This window comes from Lycorma delicatula, chromosome 8, assembly GCF_047948215.1.
Source record: "Lycorma delicatula isolate Av1 chromosome 8, ASM4794821v1, whole genome shotgun sequence".
Classification (NCBI taxonomy): Eukaryota; Metazoa; Arthropoda; class Insecta; order Hemiptera; family Fulgoridae; genus Lycorma; species Lycorma delicatula.
In genome coordinates, this window is record NC_134462.1 from 84,117,175 (window position 1) to 84,139,044 (window position 21,870).

General features: G+C 31.2%; 1 protein-coding gene across 3 annotated transcripts in view; it reads left to right on the forward strand.

Moving 5' to 3' along the window:
- LOC142329466 (large proline-rich protein BAG6) overlaps positions 1–21,870 on the forward strand; it is a 96,067-nt gene that overhangs the window by 1,336 nt on the left and 72,861 nt on the right. For all 3 annotated transcript variants that reach the window (XM_075374126.1, XM_075374127.1, XM_075374128.1), the window contains exons 2-5: positions 8,348–8,423; positions 10,003–10,120; positions 12,968–13,195; positions 15,719–15,884. In XM_075374126.1, the coding sequence (XP_075230241.1) occupies positions 8,361–8,423; positions 10,003–10,120; positions 12,968–13,195; positions 15,719–15,884 (575 nt within the window). In that variant the 5' untranslated portion in view covers positions 8,348–8,360. The remainder of the gene's footprint in view (positions 1–8,347; positions 8,424–10,002; positions 10,121–12,967; positions 13,196–15,718; positions 15,885–21,870) is intronic.

The window sequence follows — 21,870 nt, forward strand, 5'->3', positions numbered from 1 at the left end:
ATAGAGGTATGATTGCCTTTATTGGCAGTTTTTCAGGTGCCTCAGTATTTACTGATTGCTCTCTGTAGTCTGGTGATTGGGTGAACTTGCTTGGGTGTGATGGATCTTTTTTTTGCTAGGAATATTCTATTATAAATTGAGAAAGTAGAAATATCAACTTAAATTATATTCAGCGTTAACAAAGAAAATCTAAACAGAAGTTTAGATTAAATTTCTCTTATTTAATGTAAAAAAAGTACGTGGTAATTGTAATAACTATCTATTTAATTTTATTAAATATTACTGTCACTACAGGTGACAATATAGTGATAGACTCCAATATACTCATATGATACAGGTAAGTAATTGAATCTGGTCTCAGATTCAATTACTGTCATAGGTCTAACATTTTTCAACTAATCTTTCTAATCTTATTTATTAAAGTATGTTGAGGATGTCTGAAGTTGTAATACTAACTCAGCTTTGGCAAAATAAAAATTACCCAAATGAAGAGGTGCAACATCATATTATTTTATAAAATTTTGCCATAATTTAAACCAAGGATGTAATAACCTTGTTGACTTAGTTCTGATTGTACAGCTGTCCAACATAGTGACAAGTTAGACATATATTTCAAATTTATTGCTGCCAATATCCTTTAGTTGAATTAAAATGAACTGCATATTAGAATTAACCTTAATAATAACCATCATGCTAACAGGGGGTAAAGCATCATCTGCTATAATCAGGATAAAACTATTTTTTTCTTTACATAAAGTCTTTAAAAATTATTGGATATTAATTTTTTTATTAAAATTACATGAGGCATGACCCACTTTACAAGTGAGTAACAGATATTCATTAATTGGCTGGTAAGTTAGTGTAATGGGTTAGATTCACTAGCTTATAGATTATCTGGTCTGAGATTCAACTGTTAAGTTAGGCATTTGGGTCAATCCATTCAAAGTAGTCCAGAAAAAAAATTATTGGTTGCTTGACAATCTCAGAAGAATTCTTATTTTGTAGGTACATTCCCTTATGTTTTGGGAGTTCAAAACTAATTCTTTTAAATTTTTATTCTATCCACTTTAAAAAGGGCAGACATTTTTGTTGTAAGCCTTATTCTGTTTTTCATGTTTGCAGACATCTACAATTTTCTAAATTACTCAGCATTGTCGTTCTAGGCTTTTCAAATAAACTCCATTGTACTCAGTACTTTATGCCCTACAAATCAAAGCTGTATGTACTTAATTTGATTTCATGTACATTTTATAGCTCTATGTTATCAAATGCGAATGAACAAAATCCAGTTTTCATAGGGTATTTTCTTAGCCTCAGTTTTTTCTCTGCTTTTATATAAGAGAAAAATTACTTTATATAAAATATCAGTGTGAGTAGCTTACCTATTAAAAATTACACACTTTTGAAATTAAGTATAAACTTCAATTTTGAGATTAATCTCAATGTAAGCATAAAAAATGATGAATTCAAGCAAAAATGATTGCTTGATTTCCACATCCAGGATAAGTGGACATAAGGAGTTATTCTATTATATCTAAGGCATTTTAAAGTAAGAAAATCACATTTCTTAAAAATAAATAAAGTTCTTTATTATAAATAAGCATGTAGACTGCCCAATATATAATTTTGAATTATTTTATATGGGTCAAACCATTTTAAGTGTCCCAAAAAACATAAGCTGATTGTTTGACTGATTAAAAAGAAATTGAAACTTACCCACTTGTTTCCTACATGTTTCATGACCTTAAAACTATTTTTTTTAAGCAGTTTACCTGTGGTGGCCATATTTTTAATGTTGTGCACATTTATTTTTATGATTGTATGGGTTTACGGAAAAAATCAAAACTCTAAGACTGTTGGTCCTGGAAGGAAGAAACAAAAAGCATTTTAATTATATTTTCTCAAGTTAAAAGATTGGTTCAGTGGATTATTTACCTATCTCCATTCTTTCTATTAGAAAATTACCAATAAAGTTGAACATGAAATGTAATTTCACTTTTGGTAATTTTTTTCAAGAGGCAGGGATGTGTGGACTGTGTGGCATACACAGTTTGAATTATTTTTTTTATATGTAGGTATATGTTAGTAGTTTTACCATAAATAATATTAATGTCTCATTGCACTTTACATTTTTTTATATATTTTTAATATCTAGCCCCCGTGTTGTTGAAGTTGACATTCTCATTATTTTTAAAATTATTAGTGATAGGTTCTAATGTAATTATAACTTACTCAATACCAGTAAGGGTCAATCCATATCAAATCAACCAATGATGGTTGCTGACAAAATTTATTTTTTATTTTTTTATCTAAGCTTGTACTATACTCAGAGTTAAAAACAGGTATTCATTAATTTTTTAGATGTTCAGTTTTTTAAGCAGCCATTTTGTATTTGTGCATCAGCCTATTTTACATTTTACAGAGGTTTATGTTAAATGCTGTAGCTTTTGTTTTCATTTGAAATCAAACAAATTAAACTTTCTATAAAGTGAAGAATTAGTTTGATTTCATATTAAACAAATGATTGATATCAAACAAATTAAACTTTCTATAAAGTGAAGAATTAGTTTGATTTCATATTTCATTGTCTATAATAGTATAAATTATAAAGTATGTAAAAAAAGATTAAGATTTAAACAGATATATTTAATAGACATGTGTTATAATTAACAGTCTTCTGTTAGAGAAGTTATTGTAGTTGTGATACTGATGAGCAGGTAATGATGTAACAAATACTTTTTCACATATTCTCACAAAAAAAAAGTCAAGGTATAATGTCTGGGGATCTCAGGGGCCAAGAGTTTGGTGACAAGCCTTGGGCTCCCATGTGCTCTGTTTAGCGTCAAGGTAATATTTCATTTAGAAACCGACAAACTTGGTTGCACCAAAGTGGTGGGGCCATGACTTGTTGAAAAATGAATTCTTCAAGCTTTATTTAGTTTAGGAAAAAGCCAGTCTTACTGCATCTCAAAATAAGAATGCCTAGTTACTGTGAATAAATAAATTTTCGTTAATGAAACCACACAAAAAACATTAACTTGATGAATCTAACTCCTGCTATATAGTCTCATGTGGATTCTCAAGTTTTCATGTGTGAATGGGGAGGAAGTAAATGATTTGGGATTTGGGAATGATAAGTTCAAAACTGGGGTCTAAGCTGCATTGACTTTTATAAGAGAAGACTGTCTGCAACGCGCTGCAGAAGAATTCAGCTATCGTCTTGATGTTATCCATGTTTGAGATGGAGGGCATATAAAACTATAACTTTGTTCGTGAAATTTTAAATATATTTAAATGGTATGTAATTTGTATTAAAATTATTAAAAAAAAATTATTATGAAATATGTTTTTGAAATCTGGTCATTTTTTAAAAAAATATTTTGTATTTTTTTCTTGTTTCATGATACTTATATAGAGACGTATACTTATATATACTTTTTACTTCCTTGTATGAAGTAAAGGAAGTATTGTGATCATGAAAAATTTTGGTTTTCAGATTTCAACGGAAATAGCCATTTTGACCATCCCTAAATCCATTTTGACTAGTTTCCGCATGATGTCTACATATGTATGTACGTACATATGCATCTCGCATAACTCAAAAACGACTAGCCATAGGATGTTGAAATATTGGATTTAGTATTGTTGCAACATCCAGTTGTGCACTCCCCTTTTGATTGCAATCGAATGAATCAAAAATGTCCAAAATCCAAAAAAAAATTGGGATTTTGGACACTTCTTAACTGTAGTAATAAGCCCTCATTGAGAGCTTTTCAGCCATATAACACTGTACTTATTTTCATTGGTTCCAGAGTTACAGCCAAATGAAAATTTATTTAATAAAATGTATGGATCTTAAAGGGGAAGGCACATCAGTTTGAGTCAGATTTCATATCCTTCTTTTTTAAAATTTTTTTTAATTTAAATATATTTATTGATTTATTAGTAATTATTAACCTCCGATTGTAAAATTTTTTTTACGCTAAATAATAATTCAATAATAACAAAAAAAAATTATGAAAGAATATCAGAAGTTAATAATGAAATAAAATTTTATGCACTTTCACGTAAAAAAAAAGTGTATAAGTAATTTAATAGGCATTCAAGGAAGTCATGTGGTGTCCACATCAGATGTTTTATTTAGTTGTAAGTACTTTACAGTGGCTAGCAGAAATAAGATTAATGCTTGTTTTGTCTACTGATTTAATTGATAAAAAAAATTTCTACTGTTGATTATATTTATTTATCATCTTTAACCATATTTTTACCTTAATATTCATGTATTAAGCGTGCAGTTAAGTATATATATATACTTATTTACTAGCCAACACCCACCCTTGGCTGTTGAGCCATTTGGTGATGCGCTGACCAATAAAGACAGGCTTCTGTGAATTCTGGGTTCTTATCCAGTTGGGTGTGGTCCAGGGTTATCAGCATCTCTCAGGTTATCAGCATCCATTGTCCCGCAACCACACAGCAGACACTCGGGAGACAGCAGTACATAGACGCAGTGAAGGTGATAGTTGTGTTCCAGCAAGATAGGTGCGGCCAGTTTTTTGTCAGAAGGCAGACAGTATGTGGTAGGGTGGGGTCGATAGGACCATCAGTAATCAAAGTCTCCCATCTGCTACCAGCAGCCATCTCAGAGAGGCGTTGTTCGTTCCATCTGTTGACCGCTGTGTCGACCAGCACCCTGGAGGAATGCAAGGAGACAGTGCAACTAGGTCGGGGTAGAATCGTTCCTAACTTGGTCAGTTTATCAGCCTCATTTCCACATACGTTGACATGACTGGGTATACACTGAAACATCAGTGTCCACCCATGATTTCCCAACCTTTTCAGTCTTCTTCTACACTCAACCATCCTCCAGCAGTCTGTTTGAGTGCTGCACGATAGATTTATGTATAGTGGTTTGGGAGTCAACCAAAAACTTTGCTTTCAAAGGAGAAACTAGTTCTTCCAATTCGGCTGCAGCAGTGTGCACTGCTCCAACTATCAGCATAATTATTGAGGGAGGCACCTACGACCTCCCTGGAAAAGGCGGCACCAACTCCTGTTTCTCCACTGCCTGAAATTGCAGATCCGTCAGTGTAGACGTGAAGAATCCTTTCGTCCTCTGGAGATTCCTTGTGGATGGTTTGTACGGCTAGTAGCTGCTTCAATTCATGTTGTATGGAGAGGCATGTTTTGGCGTCGAATGGTTCTTGAGTTTGTAGCGAGCCAAGGTAAGTAAATGTTTAAAGAAGTCCTGGTTCATGCACAGGGGTGCAGTGTCCGCAGATGGAATATCATATTTCCAGAATCTCAATGTTATCCTCTCTCAGTATGATTGTAGGGACTCAGTCTGAGTCTGTGGCTGCAATACGGGTGGACTTAGCAGTGCCTCTGATTACCCTTAAGGCTGTTTTTGAACTAGGTTGAGCTTGCTTAGTGTGCTAGCGCTGGCTGTGACCATCACTTCACTCCCTTATACTAGCACAGGTCTTATGTACAAGACCTGACATGACTAGCACAGTCATGAGAACATCCTAATCTGCATTCCACCCTGTGGCTGTCAGTCTTCTTAGTAGGCAGGTTCTTTTTACTGCCTTTTCTACACTGATCCACATGGGGTTTCCACATTAAATGTCTGTCCAGTTGAACCCCTAATTTAGTTACATTGCTTTAGTCCAGCACTATTCCATTGTGCTGGAGGTGGATCTGTGGTATTTTTGTTGACAGAGAAAAGCTGAAAGGTGGTTTTTGATGCTTTCACTGTCAATGTGTTTTGGCTTGCCCATTGGAAAAAAAGTATGTGTTCTTTTTCCCAGTTAATTGCTTTTATTTTTCATTGTAAGTTTTTGTTTTAATTTCTTAGTAATTAATGTTGTTTCTATTCCTTTTTAACTATTTATTTTTGTATTCTCTTTTATAAAATTTTATTCCAGGCAATGATAATGCCAATGCTTTCTTTGCCCAAACCCCCCCCAAAAAAAATGTTATCAAAATTACTTTACATTTTATATGACGAATAATAAAAGCATGGGTTGCCCTTCATTGTATTACATAGCAAATTATCATAGTGATTATAAAATATAATGTGGGTGCCCCACACTTTTATTATTCGTGATATGAAAGATGATAATCCTGACGTCAGTTTTCAGTGTGGTTGTTAATTTATTGGTGAAATTTTATATTACAAGCTATTCCTCTTTTTTCAATTATAGCTTTTAAAGTGTCCTTCATAAAAGTCCTTGGTCTACACATGCTTAGTGTTTGGAGGAGGTTGTGATCCCCTACTCGTACTTTAGTAACAATCACAGATAGTATTGTTGGAGAAAGGATGATGGGTGGGGATCATTTAACATTTTGTATTGTATTGCTATTCACGTGGGCTGATTATGATTAACAAAATGTTTTACAAAGTGTAAGTGTAGATTGATAACTACATTTAGCTTATATTATTTCACTTGCACACACACGTGCGCATATGTGATTTATATTATGCTATGTTATACTGGATGATTTAGAAGGAAAGGAAATAATTTTGGATCTGATTCAAGAGCTTGAAATGAGGGAAAAAGTTCATTTAACATATGCCTGAAAACTCTTGTTATGGAGTTGCAGCTAGAAAAAAATATTTGTCTGGATTTCACTTGACCTGGTGAAATTAGATCAAACTGAAATTTTTAAGGCGTTATATAAGAGGTAAACTTGATGGTTTCTTATGTTTTTTGATTTGAAAAATTTAATTGAAATAAATTTTACAAGGAGAGAAATTTAATACGGTGTAATAGAAAGATAGTTAATTACGAGTGAATATTTAGACATAACTTCTCTTTATAGAGTAAGATTACAAAGGATGGATGAAGTAGGATAGAGATGAAAAGCAGATTGGCACAATCAAGAACTTTGAACCATAAAAGAAGTCTGATAGTATAAAATTTTGTGGTTATCAATTAGGAATTGAATATATTTCTGTGTGTTGTTATATAATCTGTTATAATTGAAAGAAAAGAAAGAAACTGAAAGAAAAGTGTGGTGTTCCAGAAATATGTTGAAAATTAAGTGGATTGTTAAAATATGAAATGAATTTTACAATGGAAAGAAGGGAGAAATTTTAGCAGAATCTTCTGAAGACAAATTAAATTAGTGGACATCCATTAAGATTAATTTGATTATAGAAATTCATAGGGACAAAACTCATAGAGACAGAGATGCAAATTTATAAAGAATAACTGAGGATGTAGGATATATCAATTATATTGATATTAAAAGGTAAGCATGGAACAAAAGGGAATGGAGAATAGAATCAAATAAATCAAATCACTGGTAACTCCAAAAAAGGAAGTATTTCTCTTACTGATAAATTGATGTTTTATTTTGTTTATTAATTTATTCTTTATATTTTCAGCTGCTGTATACATTTTATTTTTTCATAACGTAGCAATGTTTGTTGTATTAATGTACAAATACTTATACAATAATATATTGAATTGATAATGCTGGCTTTGTGGGTTGTTAGAAAGTTTTCTTTATTCAGATTGCATGTCTTTATTATTATTATTATTATTTTATAAATAGATTTGAAAAAATCTGACCAGGAGTAGATCCATTTTATTTTATTGTTAAGTCATATATTTCATATTCTAGGTTGCTAAATAATGTATTAGATAAATACTCATATGTACATAAATAATATTTAATTTAATTTACTGAAATAAATTTATTTGTGATATTCAAAAAAAAGAAACTATTTTGTTGTAAAAACTGTAGTATTTTGTTTTGAATGTGTTATTTATTGTTTTATATAGTTATTAAAACTAAATTTCATGAAACCTTTCCGCTGTAATTGTATCTTTTTATTTCACACAATATGTTGATTTCTATTTAGTATACCTTTTCCTTTCTCTTAAGGACAGCAAGTATTTCTCATCAGCAGATGGAGTACTAATTAAAAGAGGGATGTAGAATCAAGGCTGTGGTAAAAAAAAAACACAAAATTAACTAGTAATTGTTTAGAAAATTGAGGTTTTTTTTAAACAATTAAACAATAATTTAACAGATTAAGTTAATATATACAATCATTCATTTCTTTCTTACATTTACATACAACACATTGCATTTCTTATGAGTTCTGGATTACTTGAAACTGAATTCAATCCATTTATTTTGGATAACAGAGGTCATACAATTCATTGTACTATGAATACAATGAATGTTGATCAAACGCTTCTTGCATTGGTTGTTATCTGTTTAATTATGAGGCAGTTGTAAATTGAGTATGCATGTAATTATAAATAAGAAATAGAACTGTAGTGTTCAATATTTTTAATTTAGATCATTTTTCTTGTTTTTTTTTTTTCAGGAAGTAAGACATAATGATTGATCTCACAGTTAAGACTTTAGATTCTCGTAATCATGGATTCTCTGTTCCTGATGATGTAAGTTTTTACATACACATACACAAACACATATATATATATATATATATATATATATATATATATTTTGATTGATGCATTATATGTTTTATCAGAAAAGTTTGCATTCTGGTATTTTATTTTACTTATGTTAAAATTGAGACTCTTCTGTTTTAAAAAAAGTATTTACATTTTTTTAATAATAAACTATTTTATGTTCACCTAATTGATGTACCGCACTGCTTACATACTACTATTTTTAATTGATTCATCAATTAATTTAATATTGTGCTTGCTGCTCTTTATTTAAAAAAAGGTAATTTCACTGAAATTGTGTCATTAACCCTGGATTTTTGTCCCTTGCTGGTGGAATTTAATGTTCTTATGAAATGGTTTATTATGATTGTTGTTAAAATTTTTGAATTATGAAAAGTAGGATTATGTTGCAATATTTCTAGAGCACTAAAGTTTTGAGGTTGAAGGAGTGTGGTGGGGTCACTGGGAGAGTTGCACACTTGCATACTGCTCTTGGTGCATTCCCTTTACCTATTACTGCAGTCCCCTAACCTTTACAGGGTATGACCAAGGGTGGTCCAACAGGAATGTGCCTGATGGGGTTTCAGGTTCTAGTTGTTATATGTTGTCTCTGCAACAAAAGGTATAAGGTGTTGGCTAATAGCAGGTAATTGCAATTGGTCCTGTAAGTTTTAGTTTGGTTGGTTAAGAAAAGCAGGAACCTGCTTTTAATAGGTTTTTCATCTATTCTTCTCCTTGTGCATTAGAGTAGACTTCCTTCATTTCTTCTTTATTTTTTCCTGACTCCTTTTTTGTGATTGTCTTTTTGCAATCCATTAACCTGAGAATTATTGTGAGCTTTTAAAAGATTATCATAGTAAAGAGTGCAATTTCTTATTAACTCATATCTTTTGCCCTCTTTTCATTTGAGTCATCTTTCTAGAGAAATGCAAAGGATTGAGATGTTTTCTTGGTTAAAAACTGCTTAAAAAAAAGTTTTGTGGATGGTTTATCTTTTTGCAAAATCAAACCTCAATTGCTTCTTTTTTCTATGCTCTTCTTTAAAAATTGTTTTTGTTCTTGGGCAGTCTTAATATAACGGTATTAATAGACGTTGTGAATTTGTCAATTCACTTGTAACATGATTGCCCTTGATATCAAAGAGGAACTACCAACTTATTCAGTTTAGGGCCTAAAGATTTTTTTTTGTTTTTATGGTGTAGTATTCAATGTTACACATTGCATGTTTTATGTTGTACCAAAGCATTATTTTTCATTACACATCCATCATTACTTTTTCAACAATGAAAGTTTTAAATCCAGTCTGAATGAAGCACTTGTACATTTATTGCTGTTAAATCTGAAATAAATATTATAAGTTGTTACTTCTTAAGTTAAAAGATTATGTAAATAATTTACATTGAATATATGTTTATGTTGAATTAATGTGTTAAATTATAAGTTGTGTAATTTTGTTTACATGTTGAGGCTAGTGTGTATTAGTATACATGTTAAGTTTGTCCATTCTCTATGTTTATAAATAAGAGAAAATAATAATTATGCATTGATGTATTTGTTTTAATAGATAACAGTAAAACAGTTGAAGGAAAGAATAGCAGATTCAGTAAATGTTCCTGCTGATTCGCAACGGCTTATTTATTGTGGTCGGGTTTTGCAAGATGATAAAAATCTATCAGAGTATGGTAAGATATACTTTTTTCAGTTTATTTGTTGCATTAATTTGTAAAATAAATTTGTTTTAATGCATTTTTGTAGGTGCGTGGTCAAAATTTATAAGGATTATATCAATTTCTTTATTAGAATGACAAATTTCAGAGTGGGTAAATAAAAGTAAATAATATTAGTGGATCCTGGGTAGACTGTAAAGTGATTCCTTTATAGCATTAGTTCTAAAATAATATCTGGGAAATTGAAAGAGTTTGAATATAAAGTATTACAGAGAAGCTATATTCAATGAAAAGTTTTTAAGATATGTAAAGTTGAACAATACTGAGTGGAGTTATACTGCATGATGTTAGTAATTATTGGCTAATAATCGTAGCAATTGATATCATTGAAAAAAAAATTAAGATGTACTAAGAAAATAAAAATTATACTCTACTGCTACAGCAGCATATCCATAAAGGGAAAGTCAAACAGCCTGACAAAATTTTGGGTATCAGACTTTTTCAAGTGTAAACATTTTAAGACCTTTGTCCCAAACCACAAAAAGTTATAGAACTTTCTGATAGATATATGTTGGCCTATATTTTGATTAATAGTTCCAGACTGGTTCAACACAAATTCTGAAAATAGCTCAAAAAATGTTCAAATGTGGAGCATTAATGGTCTTTAATTTTGGAAATTTTTTGAAGTTTTCTGTAGTCTTTATACAAATTTTGGGGTTTAGTGCTATAAAATTACTCATTAAGTTATTTAAAATTTTAACTATTTAAATCAATCGGATTTAAATAGATGGAGGATATTCAACATTAGTTCTAAACAATTTTTGCCTCTTAAAAACCTACTGACTATAAAGATTGAAATTTGGCTACAGATCTTTTAAAAAACATCAAATTTTTAAAAAATTACTAATACTTTTATTTGTTTTTCAAATTGTGGCTGTTATTAAGATCTTTTATGAGGTAGCATCGAGCAAGGGACTCAAATTGGATATAAATCTTTTTTACTAAGAATTTTGGTATTTTAGCAATTGTGCTTTAAATTAAATTTAATTTTGATGATAAAATGTTATGTAGTTATAAGGAGGTCAATTGGGACCCAGCATTTTTTTTACCAAGAATGTTAATCTTTTCCTCAGTTATACTTTTAATACTGTGTAATTTAAATGGTAAAACTGTTATTTGATCAATGGGATCAAATTGAACATAAAGTTTTTTGCTGAAAGTTTTGATATTTTTTGCAGTTATTCTCTAAATATTGCCCATTTAAGTCATTGATATTTAAAAACTTTATGGCATATTTGAAGTAAAAATCTATCAGGGCAAAGTTGGTAAAGTTTTTCAACTCTTTGTTGAGGTTTTTTTTTTTGGTTAGATATAGGAATAACAAATTCATACTTGTTTTAGAAGGGTGTTAACAAAAAATGGCACATCTTACCTGGATTTGAGTGGGTATGAATGAAATAAAAACATATCTTCAGAGAGTTTTGCTTTCAAATGTTTGTATATTTTTTACATCCAGTTAAAGAACACTGTGTTACTGTAGGGCTCTTCATGTAGGAATAACTGTCATGAGGAGGTATTTGCTGTTTGCAGATAGGGCATTCTAGGCTCACTCATGAATATCTGATAACTCAGACTGATTCACATGTTTGCGTTCACTGTGATTACCAACTAACGATGCATCACATCCTTTGGACTACATTTGTTATGCAGCATTGTGTCAGAAGTTTAAACTTGGGCCTAACATACAAAATATCCTAGGCCACAATGCATCGATGTTGTCTAATGTTGGATGATTTCTTAAGGCCATGCATCTGGATTCAAATATTTGATTAAAACTATCATGTTTCTGCCTTTTGAAGTTGTTTTATGTTAAGTCTTTAATATTGCTTTTATTTTAATTTTATTTCAAACTTAGCATTCCGCATAGGAATTTTACATCATTTTAATTTTTAAGGTAAATTTTAATTGTTAATTTTTACTCATTTGCTATGGTAATTTTGTGTCCAGGTGCTGATAATGATACCTTGTTGTGTGTCCAGGCAAAAAAATATATGTTTTTTAATTTTGAGTAATCATTTTTACCCACGACGGAATGGAGATGTGTATAATATATGTGCGTGCATGCGCATTTTATCATTTTCCTCAAAAACTACTGGACTGATTCTATGCGGATTTTTGCATTACCCAACATAGGTATCACTTCAGAACCGATTCTTAGACATGTTGTGTGGTTATAAGCCACCAGAGGGTACTGCAGTAGATGTGTTTCTCTAAAACAACTAGGCCAATTTTAATGTGTTTTTTCACTACACAGGTATCACCTCAGAGTAGGTTCTTAGATTAGTTTTACGGTTATAAACCGCCAGGGAGTGCTGCAGTAGATAGGCTTCTTCAAAACGGCTTCGTGGGTTTTTAAGATTTTACATTTTATCACTTGTTCATTATTTATCTACGGATAAAAAATTTAATCAGTGAAAATGTTTTCAGTTATTCTCAAAAGACTTCTAGTTATTTACTGAAGAAAAAAAATTCATTATAGTTTTGCTCAAAATATTTATCTAGATGCATGAAGATTTTCATACCTTTCAAAGTGTGCTTTTCAGTTAAAATCAACATGGTGAAATCTCTGTTTTCACAGTTTCCATCACCACATATAATGTCCATTGTTAAGGTAAAATGTCAAAAAATGCAGTGTTTACACAATTTGAGTTTTTTAAATCAGCAAGTGTGTATCAAAAAAAGTGAAGCAGAATTACATATTATACTGTAACATATTATATGGCATAGAGGTTTTATTTTATAAATTTATTTTTTTAATATTGTGTTAAATTGGTTTTAAAATGAGTTCTCTGATTCTTGCAGATGTTAATGGTAAAGTCATTCATCTTGTACAAAGACCTCCACCGATGCCCCATAGTGGTGGGTCTGAAGGAAGCGGAGCTTCCAGGAATTCATCTCAACCATATTCACGTGGCACTGGTGCTAATCACCGCAGACATATTTTTCAAGGACCAGGTGCACGGATTGATGGAGGAAATGCTATGTATCTTGGTGCAATGGCTTTTCCAGCTGATCTTATGGAATCACAAGGTAGCTATTATTTAAATAAATTAAAAAGTGTTAATGCTTTAAAATTAAAAATGATAATGTACTTAAAAAGTTTCCTTTGGGACATAAGGAAGTAAGAATAGTAATTTAACAAGATGTATTTTAAATTAAATTTTTCCCTTTATTTTAATTTACTTAAAGTTTTTTTTTTTTAGTTAATAAACAAGATGTATTTTAAATGAAATTCTCCCCTATATTTTAATTAACTTGAAGTTTTATTAACAATAAGCAAAATAGATTAACTTGTTTTCTTTTTTTAAGTGATGATTAGCCTAGTTGTTATCTATAAAGAATATGTTAATTTTATGAAGTATTTTGGCAAAGTAGTTCTTAAGTAGTTTTAAATATAACATATTTTTTATTACTGTATAATAGTAGTATTTTATAGCCAAAACTGATAAGCAGTGCAATCAGTCCTTAATATAATTTAAGATCTGCTATAACTCTATGGAATAAATACTTGTTCCTATAAGTGTTGATAAATATTAACAGAAATTATATAATTAAATTAGCTATATTTAGTTATTTTTTAGCCTGTGTGTTTTGTAACTTTATCTCTTTACCACTTAATCATGCTTAAATCTGTTTTGCTAATCTTTAAAGTTATTCCCACATTCAGTAAAAACAACTTAACATTTCAACGCATAGAAAATAAATAAATAGAAATAAAAATGTGTGCAATAAATAAATAACCTAAACAGCAGACTGGCCAATTACTGTAGGACTTGGCATACTTTAAATAGTTATGTAATCTTGAAATTTGATTTGTGGCAAGTATCAGCTGCTTTTAATATAGTAGATGAAATTTTCTTAATTGCTCTTCATACATATTCTGCTAATATTCATTTTTATTGTTATAATGTGATAAATGCAGCTGCAGTAATTAATAAAGTTTTGATGTATAAACCTAAATAAAAATATAGAAATGACAACAGAGATTGTAACAATATAATACAGGCTTTGTTAAATGGAGAGTATTTTTTTATAAAAATTTAGAGTGTTTCCAAAATCAAGTAGGGGTATATGATACCACAGAACAATTGAGAGAAGTATGCCATAATACCAAGTGATTCAAAAAGGACTTCATAGCTTTAAAAGCATATAAAAATCTATTTAGATTACTTAGAAATTAATTTGAGGTCTCATTTCGTAGCAGAACACGTCAAGTTTGGCTTACATAGTTCAGTAGTACCAGATTTGGCTGCCAGCACTGTTACCAGTGTTGTTAAAAATGAATACATTTACTGGCATGGAATGTTTTTTGGTTCCACAATTTGCAGTTGAATGTAATTTTTGTAGAGTGGTTGGGAACCTCTTAATAGGCATAAAATTTACTCTTGGCACCAAATCTTTGTTGAGACAGGTTGTTCTGTTAAACATACAAAATAACAAAGATGCCTGCCCACACATCCCTGAAGTTGTTGTGGAACAGCTCAGAGAAAGCTTTGCATGTAGCCTGAAGAAATCAACAACTTGATGTGCTTCACTTAAGATTGGCATTCCACAAATGATTCTTTGGTACATATATTGTAAATTATTGCACTTGAAGCGCCATACAAACTAACCATGGTACAGATGACAAAGTTGTATGACTTTGTGTAGAAATGATGTGTAGAATTCAGACTGCAATAGATTTTTAGACAATGTAATTTTTGGTGATGAGTCAGCATTTCACATCAGTGGCTATCCCACATTCACTCCTGAATATAGGGTAGCGAAAACTCTCATGAAACTTTGCAGCACATTCTTGATAGAGCCCTAAGATCAATGTTTTGTGTGCCCTACGCAAACAAAGTACGACCCATTCTTCCAGGAGGCAACTGTCAGTGGTATAGTTTATCTGGACATGCTAGAAAATATTCTAATTCCTCAGTTAGATGATGATGACAACCAAGATGGACACATTACTATCAGCAAGATGGAGCACCACCTCACTATCACCTAGAAGTCCAAGATTTTCTTTGTACTAGATTTTTTCTTGTGGGGTTTCATTAAAAATTGGGTTAATGTACACCTTTGCGTGCTGATCTTGTTGAACTGAGACCTTGAATTAATGCTGCAGCTGCAGAGGTAACGCCCAGCTTGCTGGCTTCAGTCTGGAATGAAATCAATTTCAGGTGGGATGTATGTTGCATTACAAATGGAAGCCATGTAGAACCAACGTGAATGTTGGGTGAAAAAATTGATGTGTTTTTCTATGAAATGAGACTCAACTGAATCTGTAAGTTGTCTCAGTAGGATTTTATATGCTTTTTAAGTTGTGAAGTCCTTTTTTAATCACCTGTTAAGTCTCTCTGTACCTGATAGGATATTCCAAAACCTGAACTAGTTATTCAGTTACTGCAGTACTGGGTGAACAACTTAAAACCTGAACCACTATTGACTAAACACAGTTGCAGTATATGTAACATTTTATGAATGAAATTGAAATAATGAAAACATTATATTGAATTATTCTGTGATGTATTTTATATATTTGTGTATTTTTATGTTTGTTTAATGAAGGATTAACAATGCCTCAGCCAAGACAGTGTTTGTCTCAGAGTAGATTAGCAGTTGCTAAACAAATGTTACGTCGTGCCAGTAATACTTTAAATCGCTTAGAACATCCTAATGCCAGTAATGATTCTCCTACTGATAACTCTCCAGATACCAATTCTAACATCAGCAGGTAAATTTTAACATTGTTTTTTATTAAATGATCTTACATGAATGTTAATGAATCATATAATTACAGTTTGTTCGGTGAGTGGTGGCTTATAAGCTGTGCAAATGCTTAGTTGTCTTGATCCAGTAACAGAGAGAGTTTTGGTCTGTAAACAGAATACAGAGAGCAAATTTTCATCTACAATTATAGTTAATAACACTTCGCTCCACAATTTTGCCTTCACCAAAGTGCCTTACATCCCTAATATATTACACTTAAGTAGCCAGTCATAAATCTACTTCAGTAAAACAAAGCTTGGTTTAACTATGCTTAGTTTTAGTTCTATATAATTGTGTATGGTGACATTGATTCATGATTTTTATTTCTAAGAATTTTTACCGCATGTCCAATGTACACAATTAACGACACTATACGCAAATCAAACATATTAAACAAAACATTCGCTATAAATCAATCTCATAAATCTTAACTCATTTGATGTCAATGGAGTCTAATTTGTCAATGAAATAATAACAAAAAATATCATTACATTATATAATGATCATGACGCTAATAGTAATTAAAAAATTAACTTACTAAAAAACCATCGATTTACCATAATACCAATATTAATCACATTATAATATTATACAATTTTCAAATTGGTTCCATAAATTTTTACTAGACTCACTAAATTAATACATTACCTAACGCATAACATATTTAATTTTTTCAAAGTTAAGTATTTTTTCAACTCCACTCACTATGTTCTCTTCGTCGCCACTGTCCTCATGGAACTATCTGTGAAATTAGCTTCATGTAATTTTACAATAAAATGCTCAGACATTTCATCTAACATCGGTTCAGGTTTTAAATAATTTGTCTTAAAATTTTTCACAGCCTTGCAAAATGCCTTTCATTTATTTCTCTAATTTTTTTCTTTCGCCAGTTCTATTGTATCTTCTAAATCGAATGTTATATACTTTTGGGCTATGTAATGTTTAGCACATGCCCAGACATTCTCAGTAGCTTTTAAGTTGGGATGTTAAGTTGATAATTTGAAAACAGTTCGTCCTTTTTCAGCAAACAAAGAATCTATTTTGTATGTCTTAAATTGTAGTTTATGTAGTTTTATCTGTGTATACAATTTAGGTTTGAACATTCCATGTGAAAATGGTATCTTGTTTTTAATGAGCCAGTTGATCATGCCTTATTTTTTAATTCAAATTAGGTGCTGAATTTATTTGAATATTGTGGTATGGTGTGTGTTGTCCATGATTACTATGCAGGTCTCAATGACAGATTTGGTAGCAATTGAGAAAACCCATTTTTGAAAGTTATTAAAATTCATATTATCATGGTAATCGCCTGATTTTTGACCAGACTTAAATATTAGGAGAACAGTTTCGATGGAACTGTCTTTTCCTCCCGCATTAAGTAACGGGTGTTCAAAAAGTAATACAACCTTATAAGAAAATTAATAAGTTGCAGTAGTTGTTAAAATTGGCCTCTCTTATGTGATTCACATAATTGAATATGACATTGCATGCTCTTAAACACATGCTGTATCATGTGTTAAGGAATTGCAGCAACATATTGTTGAATTTCGATCTGAAATTCAGGAACGGTGTGAGGATGAGTTTTGTAAGCACCATCCTTAAGGTATCCTCACAAGAAAAGGTCAGGAGGGGATAAATCAGGAGACTTAGGGGCACAACACCCTTTGAAATCACTTGTCCATGAAAACACTGATTCAAGAAAGTCATGGTGTTGTTGGCTGTATGAGTTGTAGCATTGTCCTGGTGAAATCACGTGTATTCTAGCTGGTCTGCAGGTGTAATGGTTACTAATTGTCGCACCATCTGTTTGTAGTGCTCACTGTTATCTGTTCCATGAAAGAATCTCATGAAGATAACTTACATGATATTGCACACCAAACACCCAGTTGTGCAGCTGATGTGGATTTTCCATATACCAAATGTGTGAATTACGTGGACTCATCAAGGTTGAATAATGCCTCCTCAGACCAAAACTAATCAGCGAGTTCTTCCCCATCTGGCATTACAGATGAATGAACTGCCGACAGAAAGCTACATGTTTTCTAGTGTGTGCAGGTAACAACTCATGAACAACATGAATTCTGTATGGATACAGCTTTAAACACTTGCGCAATGCTGTGTGGGCACTATCAACAGAGAGACCAGACTGGCTGGGTAGTTGTCGCACAGACTTCTTGGGACTGACAGAATATGCAACTTGCATGTCGATTAACAGTTCTGGAATTAACATTTCTGGTTGACTACTTTTGGCTCCATCTGCCACATTACCTGTCTCTTGGAACTTGTATAGCCAGGAGGACTTGTTTGATGCTTCCACACCATACTTATCTGTGAAGGCATTGTGGGCCTACGCATAACTGGCACATCTAATATACTGGTAGGTAATGAATATTCTCTGTTGCATTGTGTAACCCATTTTTCCTCAATCTTCCTCAAACCTGCAACAAAAGAAGAAAACCTTCTGTAAGGTTGCATCACTTTTTGAACATCTTTATTATTGCTTAACTCAATTTAGAAATGGGAGCTTTTAGCCCATCTGAAGAACCATTGGTCCATGCTTGACCCTTCATTTAGGAAGAATGTATATAGATTTTATCTATGTGTACAGTTAGACAATTTTTTATCTGTACTGCATTATGGAGTACAAATAATGCAACCTTTTATATCTTATATCATCATTCTTGATCAAAATTTTTCTGTTGTTCTCAGCTTTTTTTCCACTGGAAATCTAATTTTTTCATGACTACATGAAGAGTCTAAATGCTCCCTTCAAACATTATTTACTCTTTTACTAATGGAGAAAGTTTCCTCAGAGAGAGTGGTGTTATCCATACCGTAACTGAAACTCATTCGCCTTCCTCCGAGTGACACCTTTTTTAAAATTGTCCAGGTCAGTTTCCAACTTCTTCCTTGACTGGTTTTTATGAGGAGTACTGAATTCACTTTCAATAGTTTTGAGTTGTTGTTGTTGCTTTAAAATCCACTGAAGAAATTTAACGGATACACAGTCACTTTAGAAATACTAAGCCAGAATTATTTGTTTTAATTTTTTTGCTTGTCCTTCTCTGGCTTCTTTCTTCAATAAAATTATAAATATGGAGAATAACTGTTTAGTCTTACTTTAGATAATCCTCTTTCTCCCAGTTTTACTGGTTTTTGCCGACATTATGGGTTTATGTTTTAACTACAATAAGTTAAGTTCACAAACAATTCAGTAATGTTAAGTAAACAGTTTACATCAAAAATTAATTTAAATGTCAGGAAAAGATTTTTGAAAGTGTATGTTTGGAGTGTCGCTTTATATGGAAGTGAAACTTGGACAATCTGAGTATCTGAGAAGAAAAGATTAGAAGCTTTTGAAATGCGGTGCTATAGGAGAATGTTAAAAATCAGATGGGTGGATAAAGTGACACATGAAGAGGTATTGCGGCAAATAGATGAAGAAAGAAGCATTTGGAAAAATATAGTTAAAAGAAGAGACAGACTTATAGGCCACATACTAAGGCATCCTGGAATAGTCGCTTTAATATTGGAAGGACAGGTAGAAGAGAAAAATTGTGTAGGCAGGCCACGTTTGGAATATGTAAAACAAATTGTTAGGGATGTAGGATGTAGAGGATATACTGAAATGAAACAACTAGCACTAGATAGGGGGGAATCTTGGAGAGCTGCATCAAACCAGTCAAATGACTGAAGACAAAAAAAAAGAAAAAGTAAACAGTAACTTTTCTTTAACAACGCTAACATTATTTGTAAAATTATTAACAAATTACAGCTGTAAACAAAGTTCGATTATGTAAGTATTAAATCCAGTTATTGATTATAAACACGTACAATGTTTTCAGAAAAGTATGTAAACATGATTTTTTTATGCTGAAGAGTTTTGATCTCAACTGAAAAGATGTTTTATGCACATCACAAATCATTACTGCGATGCTATGGCGCATCCAATCTCTATCCACCAGCACTGAACACACAAGCTATAACTGTTATATACAAGAATCATTTTTCAACTGTTACCAACAACCTGGTTAATTCTAATTGTAATATTAAAAATAATAATTACTAAATTGAATTTGATAACTGTAGTAGCCAATCATCATCATATGGTTATTTACCCTGAGGCAAGTTACTTAAACTATATCTGTCTCAATTTTCCTGGTGAATTTTGAGCTCTTGGTAGCTTCCATTTCCTTCTAGATTGTTTAATATTTTTTACACCTTTCTGGGCCTTCTTTTCTTTGCATCATTTATTAATTTTAATGATGATTAAAAAAGAATTTTCTTCTAATATTTCCCAGCCAGTACTCTTTTCTGTTACAAAATATTCTGAATAAGCTTCTCTTCTTATTCAACCTCCTTATTTTTTTCTTTTTCACTCTTTGTTCATTTAAATTTTCTCTTGCCTTCATTTTTTTATTTTTGTCCATGTTTCACATCCATACAGTTCATTCCCAATGTGGGAGACAATTAAAAGAAGGAAGAAAATAAATGGAAAAAAATGATTGAAAATATTCATAGTAGGGAGCAGTTAGCTCAAGTTTTTAAGGAAATAAATGCAGTTCAAATGAATCTTGGTTAATATGAAGGTGACAAAATCAGCAACAGAATAGATAATTGCTTTTCTGAGGGAATAATAAAGAGGCCATGGTTTACCACAGAAACTATTGAAAAAAATGAGAGCGACAAAAATTCAGGAATGGAAAAGATGGAAAGTTAAAAGCTCTACAGAAAATTTGCAGAATAAAATAAATGTAAAAAAGTAAATAAATTTGCAGATGAATACTCAGGTGTAGAAGATTTAGAAAGAAAAGGATGGCATGAATATGTAAATATAAAACGGTAAAAACAATAATTCGCAATAAAAGAGAAAGAGTAGAGGCACTAAACAGACTTTTATTTGAGATGCAAAATTGCTATTTTACAAAGGGGAAGAAGATAAAAAAGAAAAGAAATAAATAAATTCAAAGAAATAGTTTTAAAAAATATTGGAATGTTTAGGCTTTTTATTTTTCTTAAATATTCAATAAGCCATTCTTCCTTTTATTTGTTGGCTCCAGTCCATACTTTACCATTATTTGATCTTCCCTTCATTCTTCTATCATTGTTCAAATCTATTATCCTATAACTCTTTTTACATGTCTTTAATCTTATTTATCAGTAGGATCATCCTCATGTTGATCGGTGAGGAACTGCAATTGTACAAAACAAATCCTAAGGGTTTATTATTTTTCTGAACTTGGTTCAGTCATTATGAGGTTTGTCCTTTGTACACATTTCTTTTATTTTCTTAAATCATTATTTTTATTTGAATGATATTTTTTAGGTCATGTTTTTTATTTCTGAATTGCAATATTGTTCTATTAATCTCATCTTTGCCTTCCCGTTTCATTTTAGTTCTAGTTATACCCATTTTTACTAAAAGTGTTTTGCAGTTACTTAATGAACCTGAGATTTCCTTAATATCACTTTATTTACTGCATTATGAATGTTTTTTCCTCCATCAAGATCATACTGATGCCTGCCCTCCTCGTCAACATAACTGTACTGATTTACCTTTTCAGATTCTTTGTTCCTCTCAATATAGTAGTTATGAAGCATTTAAAAAAATTGTAGCTGTAATTTTTTTTTGAATTCTTAACTTTTTGAGTTCTTTTGACTGATTTATTTTATCTTAAATATGTTTTCAATTGCACATATAAATAAATTCACGTTATTTTTCTTCCATATTAATAAATTAATTAAAATAATGACATGAAGTTGATTCTATGTTTTCATTAATTCATTAATGTTTGCTAACTTGTTAATTTAGAAATTTATGTTAGGTGCAGTTGCTCTAAAATATTAAAGTATTGTAATGGAAAGGAATTTTTAAACTTTTGATTTGTCTGTTCAGCCAAAAAATTTACTAATCAGGTTAATCTGTAATTGAATAATTATCAAGTAACTTA